Raw genomic sequence first — 18,998 nt, 5'->3', positions numbered from 1 at the left:
AGAGAGGTCTGTGAGACTGTTGACAGGACACCTTGAACTACAATCAAAGGCAGTTATGACTTGTCTTATTTTGCATTTTTTATCCATGGTCGTAACCTTCCTCGAGCTGAGAAAAATGAAATTTGTGACATTATCACAATGTTAAATCTATGAGGCAAGCGGGAACTTGCGGGCTGAGCCAGCGTGAGAAACATTACTGTGCATTTTTAGTGGACCACGTAACCGTGAAGCTAGAAACTTTTCCGGGCGTATGCACCAGGTGAGCAACTCCATTGGAAAGGCGCCATGTCAGGGTCCGGTATCTATTTATTATCATGCGTCTGAGATGAAAATACAGTTATTTCAAATGTTGTGTCACTGCCCACATACTTCCATGTTTTCTTTATGTTGGCATAGATACATCCACTACATGGCAGACTCAAAAGTTACTGACAAAAACAAACATAGCAAAGGTGGAGGAGGTCATTATAGGTACCTTTTAACAGGGGCAGCGTTGCAGATGGTGGTGGTCTGTAAGGTTATCTTAAGTGCTATACTGTAGGCAACTGGACTTGCTTGAAGATGCTTGACGACTTCTCATCCAAGAGGCTTCTTCAGTTGTGAACTAAGGAAGCCTCTTGGATAAGAGGTGAAACATCTTCAATAAACTCAAGCAAGTCCAGTTGCCTACGATATAGCATGTAAGATTACCATGACCTGAATGACTAAGAATCTTCACTGACACGTGGTCCATGAGCCCATTAAATACATCCCAACATGTGGACAGAGAATGCCTTTCACTATATTACTAATTTGTCCTGTTCCGCCATTTTTAAAATGTCTTTGTCATGTCCTACAGATGTGTCTCGCTTAAGATATGCTACACTGCCCCAGATCTCTGGTGGTACTGCCCTGGTTTATTGCCCATATCCGTGTACAGACAGAAGGATCTGTCCGTGTCCATATACATATCTAATGTCGAGCCTAAATGAGCCTTTAAACTAGAGTAGGTTTAGCTAGGTGCACCTAATTGACTTGTAATTTAGGTTATAGATCTTGTTGTGTCATGAAGTTCAAGATAATAGAGAGATATACAGTATATGTACAGAACATGTTGCAGGTAATTGGTGACTGATACCTCTCCAACACACTGCACCTCCAGCCATGCACAGAAATAGCTCTGGTTGTTGCTCTACACAACAAGGATAATAGGTGTGTGTGTGTGACTCTGTCTGTGTGTGACAGATAAATTGCTTCACTCTGTGTTTATGGTTGTTTTGTTGTTTTGGTCCCAGCAGCCTGGCTCGGACCAATAAGAATTCCTGATGTGGTATCCTGGCAATGGGCGGGTTTCCATGGTCATCACCGGCTTGGCAGGAGAGACAACGGTCTCCCAAGTGCTCCGCTTTGTGCCTTCCTTTGGTCTAGCTTGGACTCGCTCCAACGTGACTTTCAGAGAAATGGTGTGTGAGGACAAGATGACGTCTGACTGTAGAGAAAAGCGGGTGCAGCAAATAGACAATGATGACACAGATACATACGCTTAGCTGCTCATCCTCTGAAGGGAGGCAGCAGACAGACTGGAATGTGTGTGTTTCCTCCTTGCACAATGTGAGTGCAGGTTTTTATGTGGGAGGACAGATGGGTTTTTCATTGTGTGAAGCCAGAGATACAGAAACAAGCATATGTCAATTGTACATTTGTGTATTTATATGCAAGTCTGCCCTCTGTCCTTCCGGTTGCCCCTCCTGGCGTTTAATGTTTAATTGAGGTTCACAGACACAGCGATAATGGTTAACATAGTGCGTTTGACTTCCCACAACTCTGACTCCATTCATGATACTTAAAGGTAGAGCACTGTTTATTCTTATTGAACCATTTTAACATTATAAATTATTGTATTATAATAAATAAATAAATACTGTAAATCACATTAGGAGCCTGAACACAGTTAAAACCTTTTTTGAAGATTCTTAATTAAAATACTGTTTTGACCTTTTATTCCAAAGGGGTCACGTGTTTAATTTGAGCCCACCATAGTGTCAAATATGCTCTGAACCCTGAACCAAACAATATACAGTGGTGGAAAAAAGTTTTCAGACACCCCGTGCATTTGTGAAATATTGCATTAAGAATCACTCTTAGGTCTTCAAGTGCAATTTCTTTTAGTACAGTCACAGCCAAAATACTAAATAAATCCTAAAAAAGCCATTAAAAACTTAAAATTGATTGGTTCCATAAAAATACATAAGACATTTTGAGTATTGGGTCATTTTGGTACCAGTGATGAAGGTCGTTCTTTTTATTAAAAGACACAATTTTTGTTGCCAAGCTTCGTGTCTACATAAAGCCAGCACATTTGAAAGTTCTTCAGACACAAAAATGGCTAAAACAAGGAACCTAACGCAGGAAACACGCCTGAAGATAAAGATTCTCAGCCAGGAAGGGTACAGCTGCCGCCAGATAGCCAGGAAGTGCAGATGCAGTCCTTCAGCAGTTGGATACACTCTGCAGAAATACAGACGAACCAACAGCTTGGAAGACAAACCAAGATCTGGGCGTCCAAGGGTTTCTTCAGCAAGAAATGACCGCATCCTGATCCGCATGTGCAGGCAAAACCGCTGAATAACATCACAGGAGCTTCAGCAGCAGAGGTCAAACCAAACTGGTGTCCAGTGTTCCACCCGCACTGTACGTGGCCGACTTTTAGATCATGGCTTAAGGTCCTGCAAGGCTATCAAGAAGCCCCTGATCAATGAGAGACAGAGGTTAGCCCGGCGTCGTTGGGCCCAGGCACACAAGAACTGGACAGCCAGGAATTGGAAGAAGATTTTGTGGTCAGATGAGTCCAGTTTCCAGCTTTATCTTCCTCCTACTAATGTGAGTGCAGAAGGCCAGGCGAAGCATTATCTCCAGCATGTACAGTACCTACTGTCAAGCATGGTGGAGGCAGTATCATGGTTTGGGGATGCATGAGTGCTGCTGGTGTTGGTCATCTCACTGTCTGTGATGGCACATTGAACTCTACCAAGTATTGTACCATTCTCGAAACCCACATGCTCCCTTCTGCGCATGCATTGTTCCGTCGAGGTAAAAACTGGATGTTTCAACAAGATAATGCCCATTGCCACACATCCAAGGCCAGTAGAACCTGGCTGCAGGAGCACAGTATCCAGGTCTTAGAGTGGCCAGCTCAATCCCCGGACATGAGCCCCATTGAAAATCTGTAGTGGATTATCAAAAGGTCTGTTTCAAAGCATAAACCAAAGAATTTAGAAGAATTAAAAGCAGTAATTCAAGAAGAATGGGACAAGATTACCCCTCAACAGTGTGAAAGGCTCGTGGGGAACATGCCAGCCAGGATTAGAGCTCTACTACGTGCCAATGGCAGGACTACTAAATATTAATTTGATGATGTGATGGTTTATTTATTTTTTGTTCAGTTTTGAACACATTCTCTGTTATTTGTTGACTTTGATACCGACAATGTTGAGAACTGACATATTGAAACTGTCAAGAATTTAGTTTTGTTAGTTTTTCTTGTAAACAATAAACAAAAAAATATATTTTGTATTTGTTTGTATCTATGTAATGCAGCCACACCTTTTGAAACACAAAAAAGATTTTTCCACAAATATTTCATGATAATATTTCAGATTGTGTAAAATTTTAAGGGTGTCCGAAAACTTTTTTCCACCACTGTAACTTCACCCAGGGACAGTCACCCAGAATGTCCCCGAGGCTGCACAGTTAAAGCAAACACCTCTGTGAAACTGTAGTCACACATTCCCAGAGTGCATGCATGCATGTGTGCATGTGCGTGTGCATTTTGGTAGGTATGTACGGTTTTGTAGCAGTGAGTTATTTAGTTCACCTATTAACTTGCTGCCCCTCTAGAAAGTGGAAAACAGAAGAAGAGAAAGCTGTGGGAGGGTTGGAGGCAGGAGGATGGTAGTAAGAGTGCTTAAGCAGACATTTTTGAGATACTTCTAACATTGTTGTAGTATGTAGGGCTGCACAATTTAATCGTCATCCCAGTGACAACTTGCGTGAAACCTCCAGTTCGGGATGTTGGCCATCACATCTTGGTTTTCTGGAGCCAGAAATAACCATATTTGGATGAGAGGGTGGAGATGTAGAGGAGGGAGGGGTGGATCTGACTAAGAACCCGAAGTGACGCCTAGCAGACAGCCTTTCATTCAAAGTGGGCATGCCCTTAATTATGCATGACTTTAAGCCTTAATAAAAAGTAAATGGCTGACTTTTATGAAAATCCCCCCATGTGCAGTTGTCATGAATGTTGAAATTAGTTCTTAAGTCCAAAAATATTTTTGTACCAGGCTGTAAACTTGTTTATTTCCCCTGTAATGTTGGGCATTTTAACATGGTGGTCTATGGGGAATGACTTACTTCTGGAGCCAGCCTCAAGTGGCCATTCAAAGAACTGCAGTTTTGGCATTTCCACGTTGGCTTCATTTTATAGCTCTGGAAGTTGCCGCTTGATTTTATCTTTCTCATGTCGTGCAGTCACAGTTGAAAGTTATTTTTCACACGAAGCTTGTTTGAAAGCAAGGCATCGCCAGCAATAGTTACATTCTGAGATATATCGTCAACAAGGTAGCTAGCGCCACATTGTGGACACAGGGAGTGACAAAATTTACAATACCTCTTTCCAGCACCACACACTTCACACAGGAAGCAATGTATAAGTCTTGCATGCAGTGCTGGTCGAAACATCCCAGTCTCCAAAGTCATGGAAATCCGGCGCTTGGGCAGTGACTTGCAGTGTCAGACATTGACAATAAAAGCCATCCTTTAGCGTCTGTGTGAAACGTGGCTGGTCACCATTATAGTTTAACGGTGCCTGGCTGTGTCAGATGGTAACGCTGCGGGAGAAGTTAAAGTGATGGAAGTCCAAGTGGGGTGGGCGGAAAGGGTGGTTGATGGGTACAACAAAAAACGACTCTCACCCAGGAGAGCGGTGTTTGCACCCTGTAACATTTTAAAGCCAAATCCTGTTCTTTTTTCCGAAACATAACCACGTGCGTTTGTTGTTGAAGGAAATAAAACGTCAATTTGTGGTGTTGTACAGCTGTAGTGTGTATATTTTGAAAGAGACTGTATGTAACAGGCAGAACTTGACAGTGTCCCAGAACGTCAACGACCAACACACCCAGGGTACCTTGCACATCGTATCTGGATGAAGTCCATGACCAAACACGTCAATATGTGACGAGATTTTAGTGAGTATGTGTTGGTCGTAAAATGCATGGGCACGTCAGCCAGCATCCCGCCTGTACCCCTGATGTGCAGCAAGGTGCTTGAAGCTTGCTCTTTCTTGTTTCTCCCCCCTGATGCTAAGCTAACCTAACCGACTGCTGATAGTAGTTTCATATTTAACAGTGGTCCCAATTTCTTTATTCTTTCTTTCTTGTCTAAATATTAGGAAGAAGGTAGAAGCTGTTGAACTAACCCTTTAATATTGTCTTGCATCCACTACTGTAAGTCTGTTTCTCGGTTGTCCAAGTTGTCCAAGTCTGTTTCTTGAGACCAGAAATCACTGAAACGTCCCGAATTAAACCTCTACAGCTCTTCTTCCTTGCTCACATTGGAATCTCTCACTCTCAGCAGCTCAGTCTATTTTTTGCCTGAATATTAATATTTGTATACAAAATGAATATCTCAGCATTTAGTTCTCTTTTGCTAATTTAATCTCCCTCTCATTTCCCCCTCTCTCCTTCAGGACTCTGCCGTAGACAGACTGCCTTCTCCAGAGTATGCCTTGTCTCCATGGTAACGGGCCTCAGGCAGACCCAGAAAAACATCGGGCCAAACTGGTCCACTCCTGTCCAACCTACCTGATCTTGGACTGTGCTGAAGAGGATTTAACGAGAATTCAAGCAATGAATCATTCTTCAAATATTAGTCATGTACTCAATTAGTTCCTGTAGTTATTTTACCAATTAAGGTGCATTCAAGGACCCAGAATGCCTAAAATACTGCTTGAAAATTTGTTGTTTTAGTAGATGTACTTTCTAATCTTTTGGGATCACAATGCAGACTTGGACTTTGTATACTCTCTAAATTGTGCCCGAGAACCAGGACTCTGTTTAAAAGTTTCCCTTCCTTGATAATTATGTCAGGGATATATTCAGTCTCAATTAAGGGTTCTTAATCGAGCAGCACCAGTCCCAAACTGGACTGAAAGGAGTCCTACACCAGGACCAGGATGCACCAGCTGTTCAGCCAGGTGCTGGGGCAGAGGGATCTATCCAGAGCGGGGGATCTGTTTTCTCTGGAGGACACAGAGATCGAATCCTGTCTGTCTCAGGCTCTGGACCAGATCAAGGCCATCTCCTGCTCACCGGTCAGTAGGCGTAACCAACACGCATAGACGACACTTATCCTAGATATTACAGGACGAATTTCACTTTTAATTAATCATTCATGTTCTTATCCATAATTCATCTCTTTGTCCTTCATTTATCATGCCCGGTATGTCCTTTTGTATGCTCTCACCGTCTGCTGGCTGACAGGACTATTTGACCAATGACAACGACCAGGCAGTGGTGGAGATTTGCATAACGCGCATCACCACGGCCATAAGGGAGACAGGCTCCATCGAGCAACACAGCACGGCACTGGTGGGGCTGTGGGAGTCATGTCTTGAGCACAACCTCACCCCTCAAGGTGAAAACACAGAAGACACGCCGCATGCCAAGATAGCGTCCGACATCACCAGCTGTATCCTGCAGGTACACACACACACACACACACACATACACGACATTGTTTTGTAGTGTTCTATCCCAAGTACTTCTCTATTTGTTTTGCCTGAAGCTCAAACTGCACATACAGTACATACCTTTACGCATACCTGTCGACACTTGAGAAATTGAGTTTGCCCACGTGGTATAAAAGGGCCACACTGGCACAAGTGTGGCACAAGTTTGAGGAACAGCCAATTTAATATGCAGAGTGTTTTAAATGTGTCACTGTACGCAATAACACTCTGTGTAATGTGATACTTCAATACTAAATTAGACTAAATTTGCACTCTAAACGAAAATATTAAGAGTTCTTAACCTTTCTGTTGCTTGACACCAGATGTGTTGTGGCACATATAAACTGGTTTACAGCTTATACACACCCCTGATCAGGGGCATTTCCCGTATACCTAAAACTGGCCACAGTCTGATGTGTATCAGTGCACATCTTGCAGAGCAAGGTTGCAGGCAGTGGCGTTAGCTAGCTAATCAGACACGCATAACTACAGATATGAAACGCACATACCAAGGCACATTCTTCAACTTTGTCCAAAAATATCCATCTGACTATGACAATCCCGAAATCAGTAATGAACTAGAGGTAGAAGCAGCTCAAGAAGAGACAATGAGATGGACATAATGTGAGTTTCTTCTCTAAAACCTCTCAGTTTGTTCAATCTGTAAAACTATTGGAGGCTTGATGAGTTAAAACTATCCAAAATCTCAGAGGAAAACTAGAACTATTGCCCTGCAGTTGTGTGCCTCTATGCACCAGTCAAGTTTCTCTACAGTTTACATCCATGTCTGTGAGAACCTGGAGGCTTCACAAACATCTTCACCCCGGCAAAAAAAGAAGTTCTATACAATCAACACAGTCTCAAGGTCACCCAAGATTAGTGTGACCAATTCAGTAACTGAACAAATGTCCCCCTTCTGTTCCTGAGATATGATGCTGAATAATGGCCAGAGAAGTGTTTTATGCAGAACATTATGATGTCACAGTGAAGCTGACCTTTGACCTTTTTAATATAAAATGTTAAAACCTCATCATTATTTCCTTTTAGACATTTGTGTGAAATTTTGTCGTTATTAGCGTAAGAATTTTTGAGTTATGGCCAAAAACATGTTTTGTTAGGTCACAGTGACCTTGACCTTCGACCACTGAATTTGAAGCATTTTTTTTTGCCGTCCAAGTGGACATTTGTGTTTGAAACTCCCTCAAGCTGTTCTTGAGATACTGCGTTCACAAGTGAGACAGATGAGCTCACAGTGACCTTGACCTTTCACCTTTGACTGCCCAAACTGAATCAATTTATCCTTAAGTGCAGGAGGACATTTCTGCTAAGTTTAAGGAATATTCTCAAGGTGTTCTTGAGATATCATGTTCACGAGAATGGGAAGAACAAGCGGAAACATAACAACCCAAAACCAATGACAAGAGAAATGTTGCAAAACATTTTTTCTTTGTCTCATTAATCATCCGTCCAGGTTGGGAACCACTGATCTAAACCTAAGCTTCAGTGCTGTAGCTAACAGCCATACAATAAGATACGATCTCTCAACTGTCTATTTGAACTACCTTTCAGCTACAATTCAGGTCAGGTTGAAAGGCATTCCAGGTACTGGGAAGCAGAGTCTTGCATGGGTCTAGTTTTACAAACCCCCACCTGCCTGCCCCTGCAAAGATCAGTACCAGAATCAACCCATGACCTGCAGTTATATCCAAGTCAAATCCTCACCCGCCCCGATTGTTAATATAAGTCCTGCGACCTGACCTGTGATTAAACACTCACAGTGATTCCATTTTAAAGTGCCTTATTTTTACTCTTTTTACTGTGCAATTGGAACATGTAACATCAATTCATTCATAATTAACTGTAGCCTATTTGGCAGAATTAATCATCGACTCTGAGGTTGCTGTGCAGAAAAAGAATATCACCCACAGTCCTTGTTTTAAGCTGGGTCGTCCGTTCATAAATCACAAATCCAGCTGAGGAAAAGTCACTTTCACTGGCAGCTCGGGATGTCACGAATGGAGAAAACAGGTTGTGTCGTAGTCTTTTACAATTGGCGGCTGATTAGGCTTGATGATATCAGCTGATTTAGGATATTGAAAACACCCCGCTATTGTATTCATCTTTGATTTTTCCAAAAAAAAAAAAAATGTCATTGTTCTCACTCACTGTCCGCCTGCAATTAGCTAATTTTACCTGTGCCCATGTATATGAATTTATACAAATACATTTTTTACCTTTTACGCAACGTTTTGTGGGTTGCCAGTGATGCAAGACTTTGTTCTCAAGTATAATTAGATAAGGAGGGTTGAGGGAAAGTGGATGCACAAGTGTAAATTATAACATCCATTATGCAACATATCCAAAGGTGAGATTTTTCTTCAATAGCAAATATACTTTATGTAATCACTGCCGAAGGTTCCTTAAAATGTAAATCAAAATCTTGCTCACTTCCTCAATCAGACTTCCACAGCTCAAACGAAAGGCAGAGGGACTCTCACTCTCACTGTCTCCCACTTTTTCCATTTCCTTCAGGAATGTGCTTAATACCATCGTAATGAGACTGATTCTAGAGGAAAGGCACGTACACACACACACACACACACACAGAGGTGAGACTAAAAGTTCTGACAGCTCTGACAGCAGCTCCTGGCTCTGATGTCTTAACTCCAACAGTTATCAGCAAGCTATTCACTCGTTCTTTCTCCATCTCTCTCAATCTGTTTTCCTCCTGATTTCATTCTACCTACAGTATTTCCCCGTCTCACACGTTCTGTCTTCTCTTACCCTCCAACTATCTTTATCTTTTCTCTGATCTACTTCTACTCTCTTTGTCTTCCTGTCATTTTGAATCTGCAGATGCACTAACACTTTTCTTACCCTTCCACTGAAACTCCCACAGAGAGGAGCAAAAAGTAAGCACCAGACTGCAGGAAGGAAGGTTTTCATTAGCTTGCTACCTTGTGCGCAACACATGTATGTGCCCCACAGATTTCTGGCTCATGATGGCATAGAGTGTTTCTCTTTACTTTTTATGGACTGCTTCATCAGTGCTATGCTTGAGATTAAAGTGACTCTCCCTTACAAGATGAAACAGTGTGAGACATGAGAGAAATAAATAAATCTGTATATCCATACATCAGAAACATGCAATGGCAGCCAAAATGTGCTGTATGTATACATTAAAAATAGGACTTGCTAAATGAATTTGGTTAGATTGTTCGATGGATCATGCTGATTGGTGGAATAATAACATTTTTGTGGATACATTGTCTGCACTGCCATCTAGTGGCGGAACAGAGGTGTGACAGACACACTGAGATTAAGGCTGTACAATTTTTAAACTCCAAAACAGCAGTGATCAGGTTGAAAGTACTCTCTCACTCTGGGTATTCTGAGGTCAAAGTAGATGAAGAACATTGAGTTTTTGATTGTACGTGAGAATAAAATCTAATGTCCAAGGGGTGCAGTGAATGTCGCAGATTAATGAAACATCATAAAACATATCCAAAGGACCTAATATAATTTATGTAATCACTGCTGAGGGTCTTGGAAATGTAAATGTGAATCTTGCCTACTTTCTCCCATCAGACCTCTGCAGCTAAAAGGCTTAAAAGCAGAGGGACTTTCTCTCTTCTGCCTTTTCCAGAAGGATAGTAGCCTGAGGGGGTCTGGATCAGCAGTAATCTCATTTGGGGGTTTCTTTTCCTCCGTCGTTCTGTGTCTGTGTCACACACAAACACATGTGCATGTTCAAACAGACATGGTCATCAGTCTGTCCTGTTGAGGGTGCTAGTGCATTTCAAATCCCTTTTCCTCAGTCTTCCTTGTGTAAATGGTCACAGGGACAAACTGCATGTGTCTGCATCCTCCAATACAACACACTTATCTCCTCTTCATACTTCAATCTCATAGTAAATGTCAGTGATGTAAATCTGTCTTAGAGACTGTTTTTATCTTTCTGGCTCTCATACTGAGGAAAATGGTAGCTGCTGCTTTTTGCCTGAGATGACAAAATATCTATTTGATGCGTGGCTCACAGTAGTGAGGACATTCTCAGTTCACACTGTCTAGTGTATCGAGTGTGAAAAATGACCATTTGTATGTCAATTACTCACCCTGTGTTTCGTTGAATCTGTAAAGAAAATGTGGTTTTCATGCATGTCTCCATGATGAATGAAGAATTTTCCAAAATGGAGGAATTTTCAATGAATTGAAGTAAAAGGGAGCAGCATTCAATAACATTCATTCAGTCGTTTTCTGTAACCGCTTATCCTGCTGGGAGTCACGGGGGGCTGGCATCTATCCCAGCTAACCCTGGACAGGTCACCAGACTGTCACAGGGCTGACCCATAGAGACAGACAAGCATTCATGCTCACATTCACACCTACGGACAATTTAGAGTCACCAGTTAACCTGCATGTATTTGGACTGTGGGAGGAAGCTGGAGTACCTGGAGAAAACCTACGGTGACACAGGGAGAATATACAGACTGTGAGGCGACGATGCTAACCACTGCTGCACCGTGCCACCAGGAAAACTATATCAAAGCATCCACTCTCACACAACTTGTGCAGTATAACCTAAGTCGCATTCGTCTTATTGTATACTCAGAACTTCCCAAACGTGGATCTTACCATTTAAAACACTTCCGCATAAACAATCTCAAGCATTGAGGAGTAGCACGCATGAGCTATGTATGTGGAAGTGTTTTAAATGGTAACATTTTAGCTACAGTGCATGTGTCTGGGAGGAACTGAGCATACGAATGGATAAACTTGAATTATGAGACTTGGATTAAACTGCAGGAGTTGTATCAAAGTTCTTAAATGGATTTTTTGATATAGTTCAGTCAGGAACACTTTTGTCAAAGAAAATTTAATTCACGTTTGCAATATTATATTTGGTGCAGGATTTTATTTGGTGTTATGGCTCTGTTCTGGGGCCCCTGGGGCTGTTGTTGAATGCGGTCCCCAGTTGTTCCCATTCATTGAGAACTTTCTCTGTTTATGGATGCTCCATTCACGGTTAAGGCATGCAAAAACAAAAAACAAAGTTTACTCCCCAAATTCAATGTGACACAGTGTGAGTAACTGATATACAGATGGTTATGTGGGGGCTGAAGTATTCCTTTAACGTCACAATCTCAGTGCCTCCAAAGATCAGGCGACTGTGCATCTGGGCCAGGACAAATAATAAGAAATAAAAGTCAACACTGTTAGGACAGAACACTGACGTTTTCTTGTGTCAGTATGCAAACCCAGGACTCCAGAAAGCTGGATCCCCATCAAACAGAAAATAAGTTACTGTTAATATTAATTGTTTGGCAACTCCCTAAGTAAGACCCCCTGTGTTTCCTTCTTACCCTGAATGTATGATAATTGCTGTCTCATCTACTTCCTGTCCCCTTTTGTCCCCTCAGAACTACAGCTGTCCGTCAGTCATGGTGCTGGCCGTCCCGGTAGCAGTGCGGTTCCTGCAGCGAGGGAACAGGGAGCTGAGCAGGAACATGTCCAGTTATCTCTCCCTGGCTGCTATCGCCAAAGCCGATCTGCTGGCTGAACACACGGAGGCCATAACGCTCAGCGTGCTGGGAGGTAGGACGCGCATGCACATGTTAGGACACAGAAAAAGGATGTTCTGTGCACTTATTATTAACAAACATGGATATTTTAGTCCTCCTGCTGCCACACACCACTCTATATTTCTGTAAAAAAGAGGAAGTGAGTGAGTTTTAGCCATTCACATTCAATGCTTTGCAATAGAGCTCTTCTCCTCTGCTTAGTTTTTGCTGCCCCAGATAGATACAGATCTTTTTACACACTTAGGGAAATGTGCACGTGGGCGTGTGCCTTTTGTCGAGACTATAAAGAGAGAGAGTTGCAGAATGAGCTTTGCAGAAAAGCTCTGCACAAGAATGAACATTAGGAGGATTTTCCAACAAGGCCGTCAATAACGTTGTTGTATTTATGTAGTTGTTGTGGTCGACATGTGGGTTTGGCTGGTGGAAGAAGTCCTTGTGTGCTCTTACTGTAAGGGCTGTTAGCAGACCTGCAACAATGGGATCAGCTGCTTTACTGGAGTGGAAAAATGAATTGCTGTTGTAAGCTGCAGTCGTAGTAGCAAACCGCAGTCTTATCCTAAGCTGTGGTGGATGCTTTTATAATGATTGCCAGCTCATTGAGGATAAGAATGATGGTAAATAACAGCTGTTACAAATCATCTTTTCCCTGATGGCCCTTTGATGCAGCATGGAAATTTAGACGTAAGAAGTAGTTATTGTGGGGAAGAAAAGGCAACTTGTCCAATTCATGTTGTTTTTGTCTTTGTGCTGCATAAACATCTTTTAAACTTGGTTCTATTTCTCTGTTTTTTCTATCAAAATATTAAACATTCAGGTTAAATGTGAATCAATCAATTGAATTGATTTACCACACTGCTGTATACATTTTCGTTCCATCTTCTTCACACATATTATTCTATTTGTGAGTTGACTCAACGTTTCCACTTATCTCACCTAAGTTTTGCAATTCACACAGCTCACACATCATCTGTGTACTCAGCCCCACGAGGAATTTAATTCCAAACAGCTGAAGAAAAGTTAATGTGTTTACCCAATGACCAACTAATATGAATGTAGCCCCAGTGTGTGAGGAAGTTCCCCCTTTAAAAGCAGAACTAATGTGATCTGAAATTCCTCCAGGAGTGTACGGTGGAATTGTCCCCAGGCATTGACCTGATCAGTATCTTCTTCAACTTCCCTTCTTAACAGTTAACGGGATACTTTGCTGATTTTCAACCAGCTTTGTATCATAACGATGTCGGCAGTATGTGTGAATGAACTGTGGTAAACTGCCCTCCATCTTACCAGCGACCACATATATCTGCTTATCTCTTAGCTCAAATCTCAAATTTTTCACTGTTGCTCAAACTACAGATTGTAATTCCACATTTCCATATGCCCGCCTCCACGGACACAGAGTATAGAAGTGGATCAAGCGAGAGATGCTCCCCTCTCTCCTTTCTTTCTCTCTTAAACTCAGATCAAACTGTAAAACTATGCAGTGTTGCTCAAATATAAACCAAGTTTCTGTTACTGTATTGCCTTTTTACCTCCTGAAATCTCTTCAGACACATATTTTAGTGCACTGTTTGGCTGAAATATGAGAATTTGTGAACAGGAAGTGGGCTCTATACTGTTTCCTATATTGTAAGAAAGGAGGCTGAAAAAACTGAGATCAAACAGTAAGAATAAGCACTGCTGATAACCTCTTATGCTGTTGGGGGTCCGTGGGGGCTGGAGCCCATCCCAGCTGTCACTGAGTACATCCTACACCTACAGCCAGTTTAGAGTCGCCAATTAACCTGCATGTCTTTGGACTGTTGGGGAAACCGGAGCACCCGGAGAAAACCCACACTGACACAAAGAGAACAAGCAGACTCCACACAGAAGGGCTCAACCACCCTGGATTTGAACCAGGAACCCTCTTGCTGTGCATCACTGTGCCACCCAGAGATTCTGTTACTGGCTATTTCTCGCCTCATATGATTTTAGAAGACATATTTGGGATCACCATTTGACTGTAATTTGAGATTTGTTTGCTACCAGACGGACGTCATGTTGTTTCCTGTGGAAAAACAGCCAAGTTCGTATTACGTCACCCAGCAGAGGGAGGTGAGGTGCAGTGTATTCTGGTAGTTGTAGGTTTTTTACCTCTTGAGCAAAGGTGACTGCCACAGCCGTTTTTCTCTGTTTCCCTGGTCATAAGTATTTGAGTCCTTCTGCTGCACAGACAGCCCAGTTTATGAAAAGACCACCTTTTCAGTAGTGAAATACAACTTGAAGGTCTGAGAGGGCAGCCGAGCTGACCTCTGGTCAGTGGTTAAAGAAAGCTATGACTCCCTGAAAGCTTTTTTTCTGCCCTTTTAACCCCTTTTTTTCAAAACAACAGATGCTTTTCAGACTCATTAGTGTGTTGTAGGTGTCTAAAGACCTGCAGTTAGCACTGCCTGATGGAGATCTGTTTACCCCTCAGGCCTGTACACACACGCACACACACATACACACACACGCTCCATTTATACGAGGGGTTACCATGCAGGGGCTCAGTTAATAGAGAACAGTTTACTTTCTCTATAAATAATTTAGTTCACATTATGTGAACATGATTTGTGTGGCTCTTTGTGCGTGTGCATGTGTAGGTGTGTTTTTCTCTGCGAATCATTGCAGGCACACACACACATACACACACACACTATCACGTGGTGCTAATCAGCTCACCCAGCACCAGAGTGAGGCGCCCACCACAGTGATGCTCCCACCGAGCACATTTTCTGCCAGCAGCTCAGCACATGAAACAGCTTAGAACTCCGCTGTCTGGCTTATTTTACAAGTGAAGTTTAGCCAGGGTTTGGGCTCAGAGCGGCAGATAGTTGGAGGACACTTTACACCTTTGGTTTATAAAACTGTGGCTGAAGATAGAGATACCAAGTGGTCCATGCTTACGGGAAAACAGATTGCAGGTGTTTTTATGATTGGGGTAGTTATATGAGACTGAAAAAACTACTTTTTCTTTTGGTGATGGTGTTGAAAACAGTTTCCAGTCAGCATGACCTAATGTTGAAGTAACACCATGGAGCAATGTTTTTACAGGTTGGTTGGCTTTTTGCTTGTATTAAGCATGCACATGAGGGTGTACATGCAAGCGAGCATGCATTTGACTCATCATCACACCCGGCATTACACTGATTGACTATTGTTAGTGGTGATGACACAGAAGTGCAGCATTTCGGCCTACAAAGGCAAGGAAGAAAACTGCAAGTGAGTAAACATGGATGTAAATAATGCACAATTTAAAATCTTGCAAAATCTGCTCTGCAAAAGTTTCATGTGGGAAGAAATAGAAATACATGCGCAAGTTAATCAGACCACAAAATATAATGCGTCTCAGTGAGAAGATCGATGGAGCATGCTTACCTAATTGACAAGTTCCTAAAGGTCTTGGTCCGGTTTTTTTGTTGCGCACCCACGAGTGCGATTGCTGTGTTCACACCTGCCCAAATGAACCACACTTAGGATGCAAACAAACTTGAGTTCGATTGAATCGAACCAACAGGGCAGGTGTGAAAGGATCCTAATACACATATCGAATTCCTGATCGTCAGCAGCTCAGGAGAGATACAGTTATAATGTTTATTTCAACACTCTGACCCTGAGATTGCTTCCCAGTAGTCATCACATAATATCACATTTCAGGACACTGGTGTTTGCCAACACACAGAGACCTGGCCTTATTCTTGAACTTAGAGAGAAACAAAAATTTTAAAAAAGAGAGGAGAAATAAGGGGTGAAAGAGGAGGAGAAGATGGGAGAGATAGAAAGTTATATGCAAATACACACTTAAGCTTCCAGTGGCTGTGATCCAGCTGGACAGGGGGTCATGAACTGATGTTGGGCCTTATTACAGCTGGAATATAAGACCCACACACACATGCACACACACACCCATACTGAGAGTGGAGAGAGGATGAAAGTGAACAAGGCTTGCTCGAGGGCTTTATTAAAGTGAGTTCAGATTTATGTTTCCTTGGGCAGTTTTTAATGCAGTCTAGGCAGTTTCAAATTTTTACCCCCTACTGCAACCCACTGCTGAGACTCATCTACTGCGCTCTGAACATTTCAACCTCATGTTGCCTCTTTAACAAGCCTCTACTTCTCTTCTCCCCTCTGAAACCTCAACATAAACACAACACAACATAAACACAGGGCTACAAACACATGCCAAACTGCGCACACACACACACACACACACACAGAACTCATAGAAGCAATAACAGATGACCTTCATTTTCCCAGCAGCCCCTCTGTTCAGGAAGCGAGCTGATGTAATGGGGTTCGGGTGATGTTGATGATGGGGGTGTGATGAGTTGGTTACACGAGCTAGCAGGATGGATGGACGGTTCATGTGTGTGTGTTTATATTGTAAGTTTGTTACCGAAGCCTGAGGTCACCACATTCGAGTGTTTTCACTAATTTTATCAGTTTCTCTGAGCTCTTTGTGAGATAATGTGTCGGCTGCCTTTTTACTTTGTTGTCATACCTGACAGTTTAATGTATAGCGAAGTTTACGAGGATGTGCGTGCATGTTTACAAGTTACAGGAAGCCAGGGGCAGGATACAGTGTGAAGGTTTTATAGCCTGCTACAGTAAGCTACAACAGGACTCGGCCGTTATCAGATGTCACACATACTCACACACACATACACACAATGGTACCTGCACACAGAAACATATGGCATCGCTTTGGCCCCATAAGGATTTTAGAACCTAGAGTTCCTTCCTTCTCAAAGTAAAATCCGATCTTAAGGTAACACTGAAGTTTGGAATGTGTCATCTGTCAAAGTTTTACATCTTTTCTCGCTCCCCTGCTGCGAAACATGTGTACTTACTGTACCCTGGCTTGTAAGGTTAAGAGAAGGCAGAGTGAGGAAAGTTCGGGGCGGGCGGGTTGAATGAAAGTCGGTGCGCAACCTGACGTTTCCATTTCGTAACAGGTCACAGTTACAGGATCAGTTGGAGACTACGCAGAGTAGCTGTGGGAGAAACCTGGTCTATCTCACTAATGGGCACGTAGCAGGATGTGCTTCACTAAACTGTAAGCACATGTGAGCAGTGCAGCAACATGTATGTGTCTGCAGTTGCTGATGTATTTTCAGTGTCATTGTCAGATTATTTTAATCAAAATGAGATCATGTATTTAATGATAGGGTCTTTACGCCATATGTCTTGAATTTATATCATCCGTACCATATATCATAATCTGTGGGATTCAGGCTTTGCACAACTGCTCTTTTGAGAGTTTGGACTTTTCCCTGTTGCATTTTCTATGGAGACGAATGTATTGTTCTCGTGATATGACCCCCCCATAACGTTTTTCTTTACTATAAATTTAAATCCAAGGTTTATGTGGTGAAGCAATTCTTTCTCAATACTAGATGGTAACATGACAAGGGGAAGCTCATGGGGATCAGCACTTTCCGTTGAATCAGGAATGCTCAACTTGCTTTGCTTGAGGTCCACTTTGCAAAATGACAGGAGGTCGTGGGCCAGTCGGAGCAGTCCTGCACAGGTCAGGTGTACTCAGGGACATTTCTAGGATTTTAGGACATTCAAAGCTTAGCCTGGACCTCTGTTGGAGGGGTCAGGAGTTCTGGCACTTTTTTTGTTGGATAAACAAGCTCTGTTTTGATGCTTGCATTCACTCTGGCACCTTACTTACATTCCAAAGTCTTAGGGCTGTTGTGAAACGGCGCCTACTTAGGGCAACAAAAAGTTTATCTTGGGTGCATCTGTACAATGGACAACCAAAACAGGACGGCAGAGGAGATAGCCACACACCAATGCAACTGGACTGGACAGCCACAAAAACTGTGGTTAGGTATGGGAAAAGAAACATGGTGAGGATGTACCTTAAAATGACACAAAGCTCACATGGATCAGAACGCTGGGGATAGTCTTGTTTACCGCCCCAACCTGTCTCCTTACTAGACCACTCATGATTGCTTCCTTTTGTACTCCCTTTAGTGCATTGATCATGTGATCGCAACCTTCCAAAATACATGAGATATGCATGAATTACTGGCTCAGCAATAAGTGGGATATGTATGAATTTTGGTGCATTACTTTTTGTAGGAAAATGCACCAAGAGTACATGAGAAAAGCCTTGCAGGCAACCCAGCATCCTTGGCCTGCAGTCCATTAATTGAGTATCACTTCTCTACATTGTGTTTTCAAATGGTGATCTAATGCTTTTTTGCCTTATGTAATGCACTTTGAATTATATGTTTGGAAGATGCTTTAAAAAGAGACATCCAATACTTAACAAGCTTTGGATCAACAGACAATACTACTGTATGTCATCAATTAAACTCAGTGTGTCCTTGCTGTGAGCCTTATGACTAGAGGCCACCCATCCATCCGTCCATCTATCCATCCATCCATCCATCCATCCATTTTTATCCGCTTATCCCGGGCCGGGTCGTGGTGGCAGCAGGCCAAGCAAAGCACCCCAGACGTCCCTCTCCCCACCAACGCTTTCCAGCTCTTCCTGGGGGACCCAAAGTGTTCCCAGGCCAGATGAGATATGTAATCCCTCCAGCTTGTTCTGGGTCTGCCCCGGGGCCCCCAACCAGTGGGACTTGCCCGGAACACCTCTAACGAGAGGCGTCCAGGGGGCA

General features: G+C 42.6%; 1 protein-coding gene across 4 annotated transcripts in view; it reads left to right on the top strand.

Annotated features, from left to right (window-relative positions):
• veph1 (ventricular zone expressed PH domain-containing 1) overlaps positions 1 to 18,998 on the top strand; it is a 124,430-nt gene that overhangs the window by 7,252 nt on the left and 98,180 nt on the right. For 3 of the 4 annotated variants that reach the window (XM_049576197.1, XM_049576195.1, XM_049576198.1), the window contains exons 2-4: positions 5,723 to 6,346; positions 6,516 to 6,734; positions 12,184 to 12,358. In XM_049576197.1, the coding sequence (XP_049432154.1) occupies positions 6,209 to 6,346; positions 6,516 to 6,734; positions 12,184 to 12,358 (532 nt within the window). In that variant the 5' untranslated portion in view covers positions 5,723 to 6,208. Of the gene's footprint in view, positions 1 to 5,110; positions 5,223 to 5,722; positions 6,347 to 6,515; positions 6,735 to 12,183; positions 12,359 to 18,998 lie in introns of all 4 variants that reach the window. The other variant, XM_049576196.1, reaches the window with a different exon arrangement.

The sequence above is a fragment of the Epinephelus fuscoguttatus genome, linkage group LG5 (assembly GCF_011397635.1).
Source record: "Epinephelus fuscoguttatus linkage group LG5, E.fuscoguttatus.final_Chr_v1".
Lineage (NCBI taxonomy): Eukaryota > Metazoa > Chordata > Actinopteri > Perciformes > Serranidae > Epinephelus > Epinephelus fuscoguttatus.
The sequence above is the reverse complement of the archived record's forward strand: the minus strand, read 5'-3'. Positions and strand labels throughout refer to the sequence as shown.